The following is a 9,722-nucleotide window of genomic DNA, read 5'->3' on the forward strand; positions in this document are numbered from 1 at the left end:
AACACACGTGTATAAAGATGTAATTTGTGAACTAAACATAAAAAGAAGATAGGATTGTACAACTTCTCTCTCTCTCTTTATTTATTTTGTTGTTGTTGTTGAGACAGAGTCTCACTCCATCATGCAGGCTGGAATGCAGTGCCATGATCTTGGCTCACTGCAACCCTGCTTCTTGGTTTCAAGTAATTCTCGTGCCTCAGAAATTACAGACAGACGCATGCCACCACACCCAGCTAATTCTTGTGTTTTTAGTAGAGACAGGGTTTCACCATGTTGGCCAGGCTGGGTATAAGTCAACTTTTCGATGCAATTGGAGTTCAATGGGTGTTAATTTAAATTAGATTAATATAACTTTATGATAGTACGTATAATTCCCATTAAAACAAAAAAAAATATTTCTGAGTACACGCAAAAGATAAAAGGCAGTAAATTAATTTTACCCCCAAAAAATCAAATAAACAGAAATCAGACAGTATTGAAAGACAAACAATATACAAAAAAGCAGTAAATCCAGAAGGACCAGAGGTGGATACACTAACATTAGACACAATTAAGTTTGAGAACTCTTATAAAAGACTACAAAGGACATATATATTTCATGTAAATAGTATCCAAAAAAGATGGGAGGTGGCTATACTAACATTAGACACAATTAACTTTGAGAACTGTTATAAAAGACTAGAAAGGACATATATATTGTTAAAGAGATTTATTCATCAAGAAATTACAGAAGTTATAAACATACATTTACTAAACATCAGAACTCCAAAATATACAAAGATAAAGTGAGAGAAATTAAAAGAGGAAATTGATAGGTGTATACTAAATGTTGAAAACATGAATACTTCACTATCAAAAATGGCTAAAATAATAGAAGTTTAAAAAAAATAGAGGACTTAAATATAAAAGCCAATTGGACCAAACAGACAAATATAGAACACTCCACCCAAAAGGAGCAGAATATACCTTAAAGTTTTCTCAAGAGAACATGGGAGAACACTCTCCAGGACAGACCACATATTAGGCTAGGAAACAAGTGAATATATTTTCAATGACTAAAATCATACAAAATACTTTCCCAGCCACAATAGAATAAAACTGAAAACCTATACAAATGGGATCTAATCAAACTTAAGATCTTCTGCATGGCAAAAGAAACAATCATTAGAGTGAACCAGCAACCAACAGAATGGGAAAAAAATTTTTTGCAAGCTGCCCATCTCACAAACGGCTAATATCCAGAATCTACAAAGAACTAAAACAAATTTACAAGAAAAAAACCAAAAACCCCATCAAAAAGTGGGTGAAGGATATGAACAGACACTTCAAAAGAAGACAATTATGCGGCCAACAAGCATATGAAAAAATGCTCATCATCACTTGTCATTAGAGAAAGACAAATCAAAACCACATTGAAATACCATCACATGCCAGTTAGAATGGCGATCCTTAAAAAATCTAGAGACAACAGATGCTGGAGAGGATCTGGGGAAATAGGAAAGCTTTTACACTGTTGGTGTGAGTGTAAATTAGTTCAACCATTGTGGAGGACAGTGTGGTGATTCCTCATGGATCTAGAAATAGAAATACCATTTGACCTAGCAATCCCATTACTAGCATATACCCAAAGGATTATAAAACATTCTAACATAAAGGCACATGCACATGTATGTTCATTGTGGCACTGTTTACAATAGCAAAGACTTAGAACCAACGCATCAATGATAGACTAGATAAAGAAAATGTGGCACATACACACCATGGAATACTATGCAGCCATAAAATAGGATGAGTTTATGTCCTTTGCAGGGACATGGATGAAGCTGGAAACCATCATTCTCAGGCAACTGACAGAAGAACAGAAAAACCAAAAACCGCATGTTCTCAATCATAAATAGGTATTGAACAATGAGGACACATGGACACAGGGAGGGGAACATCACACACTGAGGCCTCTTGGAGGATGGGGAGCTAGGGGAGAAATAGCAGGAGGTAGGGGGAATGGGAAAGGAAAGCATTAGGAGAAATATCTAATGTAGGTCACATGCAGATGGATGCAGCAAACCACCATGGCATGTGTATACCTATGCAACAATTCTGCACAATCTGCCCATATACTCCAGAATTTAAAGGATAATTTAAAAAAAGAAAAAAACCTATAATCAAATTAAAACTGAAAATTTCACACATTTGTGGAAATTAAACAATAAATTCTTTTGTTGTTGTTGTTTTGAAATGGAGTTTCACTCTTTTATTGCCCAGGCTGGAGTGCAAAGACATGATCTCAGCTCGCCACAACCTCTGACTCCTGGGTTCAAGCAATTCTCCTGCCTCAGCCTCCCGAATAGCTTGGGTTACAGTATATGCCACCATACCCAGCTAATTTTGCATTTTTTTATAGACACTAGGTTTCTCCAGGCTGCTCTCAAACTTCTGACCTAAGGTGATCCGTCTGTCTCAGCCTCCCAAAGTGCTAGAATTACAGGCATGAGCCACTGCACCCGGAGAACAACAAATTCTTAAACAACCAACAGATCGAAAAAGAAATCACAGAGAAAATTAGAAATTGCTTGACACTACTGACAACAAAACACACGATACCAAAATTTGTGGGTTGAAGCCAAAGCAGTGCTAACAGGGAAATTTATAGCCATAATCATATACATTTTTAATGAAAAAAATAATTCTCAGACCAATAACCTCATAATACAACTTAGGAAGCTACAAAAGATAAAATACACTAAGCCCCAAAAAAGCAAATATGAGCCTAGAGTAGACATACTAATAAAATACAAACAAACAGTAAAGAAAAATCAATAAAGTTGTTACTTCTTTGAAAAAGTAAATAAAATTGGCAAATCTTTAGACAGATTAACTACAGAGAAAAATACAATATAACACTCAAATAGCTAAAATCACAAAGAAAGTGGGGACATTACTACTGATTTGACAGAAATGAAAAAATCTGAAGAGGAAACTATGAACAATTCTGTCAGTTTATCCAATAACCCAGTTGAAATGAACAAATTCTTAGATATACACTATCTACCAAACCAAATCATGAAGAAATAGAAAATTTGGATATATAATAAGTAAAGAAATTGAATTCCTAATTTAAAATCCCACAAGAAAAAAAAAATGTTGAACCAGAAGGATTTACTGGAGATGTATCTACCAATCCTTCTCAAAATCTTTCAAAAAGGGAAACAGAAAATATGGAATACTCCCTGTCTCGTTCCATGAGGCCCGCCATTATGCTGATACAAAAACCAGACAAAGACACTACAAGGAATGAAAACTACAGACCAACATTCCTCATGAATATTGATGAAAAAAAAAAAAAGCCTCAGAAACATTTATCATACCAGATAATTCCTGTGGCTCGGGGCAAGATAGCCAATAGGACGCAGCCAGGTGGAACAGCTGCCACTGAGGAACCGAGATGGCAGGTGCACTTCTAACGGATATTCAGAGGGAAGGCACTGGAAGTGAACAAAGGGAAGACCCAGAAGCTAGGCTGAAACGAGAGGAAGTTAGGAACCCTGCACAGGGACACTACACACCTGGACTCGTTCCTGGTCTCCAGCGACTTCAGGGGAACAGCTGAGTTGAACTGGCAGGAAGCTACCGACTCTCGCCATGGGCCTCTGGAATCCAGGCAGAAGGAGACCTCCTCAACCACCAGGGACACTCCAGTTGGAAGGGAGAGCTGCTTAGAGGAGTGACAGGACAGCACCCCGGCTGACGTGGACCCCAAAGGGCTTGGTGGGGGAGTATCTGCAGTGGAGCAGGGCCAGGAATGGCCATCTCCCTAGACTCCACTTCTCTCATTGAAGACTTTAGCTCTCCGGGAACCACTGGACCTGAACTCTACAGGGCAATCTTGCCCTTGAGATGGGGCCAGTCTGACCTGAGCACTCCCTGGTCAGCTGGCTTCTCTTGGGGTGCCAGCCTGGCTGCACCTGCTTGTAGGGAAAACACCAATGCCCTTGGGACCCACATCATAGCCTCTGTGCTGGCAGACCACAGTTGACAAGTGGAGAACTCCAATGGGACAGCTGCCCGCAATCACCCACTAGCCCATCTGCTTGCTCCACAAACTGCAGCTTCCCCTGGGCTCAGAGCAACATGCCATGTCGCTTTGCCAGCATATGTGTGCATGAGTGAGTTTTGCTTTCCTCTCCGCAGCAGTACATGTGAGTGTGTGCATCCTTCTCTGCCACTGCTGCAGTGAGAGTACAGTCAGCTCCCTTCTCCCTGGTGATGGCCATTATGGCTGTTGCAGTCTTGGAGCCAGCCAGCCCCACCCCTGCCAGTGTACTGCCCATGCCAGCATATACACTTGTGCCAACACTGGAAACTCCTGCACCACCAACAACCACACCTTCCCACTACACACAGAGACAGCACACAGATCTGCACCTGCCAGCACCCCACCCAAATACCAATAATACAAGTGTGACCACACACAGTCACCAGCAGGGACTCCCTACAGCCCCAAGCTACATTACCTTCACAGAGGCAGATACCCTAGCACCTGCTAGAATCCTGCCCCAGCCTAAGAGTATGCACCCTGCCATGCTGCCACTGCTCCTGGCACATACAAAACAAAAATGGACCCCGCTGGCATCATACTGCTAAACACTTTGGCTGACACCACCCATCACAGTGTAGTGGCCAGGGGTCAGGGAGCACATCAGCCTCCAAGGCACAGTGGATTCCTATCCTGGGGGAGCCAAAGAACAAAGTCAAGCCTGATACAATTCCCCCAGAGTTACAGAATGCAGTCCAGGAGTTGGGAGCTGAGTGTTGGGGCCCTACAATCTTTCAGAAATGAAGCCAGTTGTCTGGATTGACCTTACGCCACAATCAAAAGCTCAAGGTTATCAAATGAGATTTAAAAAAAATGAAACCCATCCAAACATTGCCAACTTCAAAGACTGAAAAAACATAAGACACAAAGATAAGAAAGAAGCAATGCAAGAATTCTGAAAACTCAAAACGCAAGCTTGCCTTCTTTCTTCCAAATGATCACATGACCTCCTCGGCAAGCGTTCTGAACTGGGCTGAGATGGATGAAATGGTAGAAATTGCACCCAAAATATGGATAGGAAGGAAGATCAATAAGATGCAGGACTATTCTGAAACCCAATCCAAGAAGGCTAAGAATCACAATAAAATGACACAGCAGATGACAGACAAAAATACCCAGTTCAGAAGGCAATTAACTCAAAGACCTTAAAGCAGAACTACCATTCCAACCAGCTATCCCATTACTTGGCGTAAACCCAAAGGAATATAAGCCATTCTATATTATAAAGACACATGCATGTGTTATGTTCATTGCAACACTATTCATAATAGCAAAGACATGGAATCAAACTCAGTGCCCATCAATGATAGACTAGACAAAGAAAATATGGTACATGTGTACATATACACCATGGAATACTATGCAGCCATAGAAAGGAAGGGGATCATGTCCTTTACAGGTACATAGATGAAGCTGGAGACCATTATCCTTAGCAAGCTAATGCAGGAACGGAAATTCAAATACCACATGTTCTCACTTACAAATGTGAATTAAATGATGAGAAAACAGCAGACACTGGCGCCTACCACAGGAAATGGAGAGGATCAGGAAAAATAGCTAATGAGTACTATAATTAAACCCTGTGACACGAGTTTGCCTATGTAACAAACCTGCACATGTACCCCTGAACATAAGAGCTAAAAAATATTATGCTGGAGAAGATGCAAAGAAAAAGGAAGCCTTGTATACTCTTGGTGGGGCTGTAAATTAGCACAGCTGCTATGCAAGACAGTGCAAAGATTTCTCCAAAAACTAAAACGGAACTACCATTCAATCCAGCAATCCAATTACTATGTATCTATTCAAAGGAAAAGAAATCAGTGCCTCAAAGGGATGCCTGAACTCCTGAGGTTATTGCAGTACTATTCACAATAGAAAAGGTGTGTAACCTGTGTCCATTGATGAATAAATGGATAAAGAAAATATGCATAGATGCACAATGAAATGCCATTCCATTGTAATAAAGAGAATTAAATCTTATCATTGGCAGCAACACAGATGGAACTAGAGGTCATCATTCTAAGTAAATAAATCAAGCAGAGAAAGACAAGTATTTCATGTTCTCGCTCATATGCGGGGACTACAAAAGTTGATCTATAAAGGTAGAGAGTGTAATGATAGATACCAGAGGCAGGGGAGGGTGTTCGGGGGGATAGAGGATGAAGAAATACTGGTTAATAAGCAAAAACATATAGATACATAAAAGGAGTAAGTTTTCATATGTGATAGCAGAGTAAGGTGACTACAGTATACAACAATGTATCGTATACTTCAAAACAGCTAGAAGAGAGGAATGAAAATGTTCCCAACAAAGAGGAAAGAGAAATGCTCCAGGTGATGAATGCCCTAAAGTTCCTAATATCCTGACTTGATCATTAACACAGTCTATTCATGTAAAAACTAGTATATGTGTGCAGTAAATGTGTAGAAATATTACTAGTCAATACGAATAACATTAGAGAGTCTTCTGATTTCCTACATTAGTTACATTCAAGCCACGCTCTGGCTGGTACATATATAGAGATGTTGTGGCCGGGAGTGATGATAATGGAGGTGGTGGTGGCGATGGGGATGGTGAAAACAATGATGATATATTGCTGTGAATAAACCTCTATGAAATGACACCTAATTATATGTCAGGCAATGTACCAATCAAATATCAGATACTAATCCAATTGTATGCCTTAGACTGGTTTGTGATGTAAATGTTATTTTGCTCACTTTGCATTAAAGAGATTGACATCGAGAGAAATTCAGTAATAAATTCCTCAAATCAGTCAAACACTAATGAAGGAAAATAAAAGGAGTTTAAAATGGTGAAGAAATAATCTGTGGAATGACCCAAATTGTGAGATCCTACTGTGAATCACAGAAAGATGGAAATAAACCCAAATGATTGTATAATATTGCTAATAAAGCAGATTTGAAGAGAACCAAAAGATCCATTGACAAATATATATGCATAGATACTTTAATCAGGGAGTGAAAGAAAAGTGACAATGACACAGGTGGGAGAAGCTCATGCCCAGGTGACAGACAGACACAGAACACATCAACAGAATTCTCTGATGGTTCCCAGGGAGAGAGCTGCTGCTCTTTCTTCCAAAGCTGTGGGAGCTGGAACAGCTGAGGACTTCCTTTTCTCAGTCTCCACCTGGATGGTGGCAGTATGACAGCCTCAGAAAGGAAATCTTTTGCTGTCAGGGATCATAACCAGCAGATCACAGGCAAAGGGGAAAGAAGCTCCCTGTGTATCCATGGTAGGCTGTGATGAGAAGATGCAGGTGGCGCTGCAGAATGAGGTGGGCCAATTATCCTCATCCTTTCATGGTCCTGATCAACACTGAAACTGTTACTTGCTTTTGGGTGGACACTTTGGCTGGCAGGGTGGGGAAGGTGGCACAGGAGGACATTTCTGCTGGCACTGCTGAGGTGGGCAGGACTCTGGACACTTTGGTGGTGGGCAGGGCTCAGGACACTTCGGGGGTGGACATGGCTCTGGGCGCTTTGGTGTGGGGCACACAGGAGGTGGCTGGCAGGGCTGCTTACACTGCTGCTGTTGATAAGACATCCTGCTGGAATCTCAGAATCTGAAAGAAATGATATGACAGTGTTCACGGGAAGGGATTCCTACAGAGAGAGAAGCCAAAGCTTATGTAATACCATAGCATATTATTTCTCCAATTTCCAAAAATTGATTTGAACTCTTAGCTCCCTTTTCATGACTAACTATCTTCTGTTTTCCACTTTAGCAAGTTGCTTCAGCAGACCTGGGAAATCCTGCCTTTTCTCATACAATTTTTCCAAAAACAATCTCTGTCATAAAAAACGAATCATGTGATTCCACAAAAAACATCTTCAGAAAAGGCAGTCACAAGTGCAGACACCTCAGGCAATCTCACAAGCCATTCCTATCATCATTATCTGTTGTAAAGTCCCAGGAAGGTGACTTGGGAACAGAGCAAAGAGCTGTTCAGGAAGAATTCCAGGCCCTCACACCTGCTGAGATACAAAACTTTGAAAAGGATGCCAGAAAAACATGGAAAAGAGAAAAGTACCTCATCCTTTTCTCTTCTTTTAATAATTCTTTCCTATTAACATCTCTGTCCATATGGACCTGTAACTCTGCATTTTTTTAAAAGCAATCTAAACCACGGTATCGTGTTGTCAAACCCTGTGGTTCATCCACTAAGTATCACCAAACCAAAGATCATCGTTTTGGATCCTCCAAACTTGCTGTATTCAGATTAAATTCAACATTACAGAACACAAAAACAGAGGAACTCAAGGAAGCAGACTCACCGGGTTCTCCAAGACAGATCGGTGCTCAGGTACCAGGAGTTTAGGAGTCGTGCAGCAGGGAACCTCTTTATAGGGCTTGCTACCCCACCCAGCAGGAAGTGGAACTGCCTAAAGCTGGGCTGCTCCAGCAATGTCCCTACTAAAATGCAAATTTATCCATAACTGGCATGAAAGGCATTCTCAAACTAGGAAATATCCTGTTCTGGGATCTCCCCACTGGATTAAGTGCTCCTAACTCATGGAGGCCCTGCCTTAGATCTCAGTTTCAGTGAGTTATAGCAAAGAGGGAATTGGGAGATCCCTTAAGTGGTGGTAAAGAGCTCTCTTTCTTGATTGGGGGCAATGAATCCTTCCTCTCTTACTCGTTCCCTAAATCATAAAACTTCCTGTGCTGATCCCCTTTAGCCAAATGCCATATTATTGTACATGAACATATGTCTACCTCTACTTTCCAAGTACAATTTGCCAAAGGGCTAGAAGGAAGGAGAGACCTAACAACAGCCTGAGTTCTGGCCCCAGACATTTTTTGCTAAATTATATAACCACAGACACATCAACTCTCCTCCCAGGAGCTGTAAACCGAGGAGCATCACACTTACCTCCGGGTTTGGAGGCACTGACGGCACTGGGTCATGTTTCCCCTGTTCAAGCCTGAAATTTTCTGCTCCTCTCTCTTTCTCTCACAGAACTCCAGATTTTACCTATATTCCTTTTCTCTTTGAGGTTGTCTTCTGCACCCCTCATAGAGGCACTTGTGTCCAGGACATATACCAGAGTGAGATCCAGTCTCCCCAGTATGTTTGCTACTGCTGCCATCAAGGATGTGTACTAAAGCATTTTTATTTATGAAAACACACTCTTAGTCACCACATTAGGGAAACGGAGAGAAGGGAACCAAAGTTACAAGCTTTCACTTTACATCTATGTATTGAACCATGCCTATATGTTTCCCTATGAACATCCTATAGAGAACAAGATGCAAAACTCACAGTATCTTACTGTGAATAATTAGAAGAAAAGGTTTGCAAAGTAGAGGACAGAGCACCTAAAGTCTGAAATCTAGGGGAATATGTAAACTAAATGTGATCCTATATGTTTGCTTTCTCCACCTCTCTTTCCAAACAACTTTTAACCTTTGAAAGACAGCATTTTTTATTTCGTTGTATGTTCTTCCTTTGTCTTTTCGAAAAGGCCTCTGGCCCTATAACTTGCTAGGTTATCAGCTCACAGCTCAGTGTATACCTCTCATCTGTCCCTTTCAGTACACATTGTTCACTCAGCACATATGTTGTCAATGTGAATGTCTTTCACAACTTTTTAAAATTCT

The 9,722-nt window shown here is 40.9% G+C and overlaps 1 protein-coding gene across 1 annotated transcript; it reads right to left on the minus strand.

Moving 5' to 3' along the window:
- Nucleotides 1–7,048: 7,048 nt before the first annotated feature.
- On the minus strand, nucleotides 7,049–8,462 carry LOC108292407 (small proline-rich protein 2E). The gene is made up of 2 exons (XM_017513285.1): nucleotides 8,396–8,462; nucleotides 7,049–7,683 (listed from the first exon to the last, which is right to left on the minus strand). Exon 2 carries the CDS (start codon nucleotides 7,662–7,664, stop codon nucleotides 7,446–7,448), a length of 219 nt encoding a protein of 72 aa, XP_017368774.1. The 5' UTR covers nucleotides 7,665–7,683; nucleotides 8,396–8,462; the 3' UTR covers nucleotides 7,049–7,445.
- Between the last annotated feature and the right edge of the window lie 1,260 nt (nucleotides 8,463–9,722).

This window comes from Cebus imitator, unplaced genomic scaffold (assembly GCF_001604975.1).
Source record: "Cebus imitator isolate Cc_AM_T3 unplaced genomic scaffold, Cebus_imitator-1.0 Scaffold491, whole genome shotgun sequence".
NCBI lineage: Eukaryota > Metazoa > Chordata > Mammalia > Primates > Cebidae > Cebus > Cebus imitator.

Bases quoted from the DNA above. Each gene is read 5' to 3' on its own strand.
- LOC108292407 (XM_017513285.1), bottom strand. From the start codon at position 7,664: ATGTCTTATCAACAGCAGCAGTGTAAGCAGCCCTGCCAGCCACCTCCT.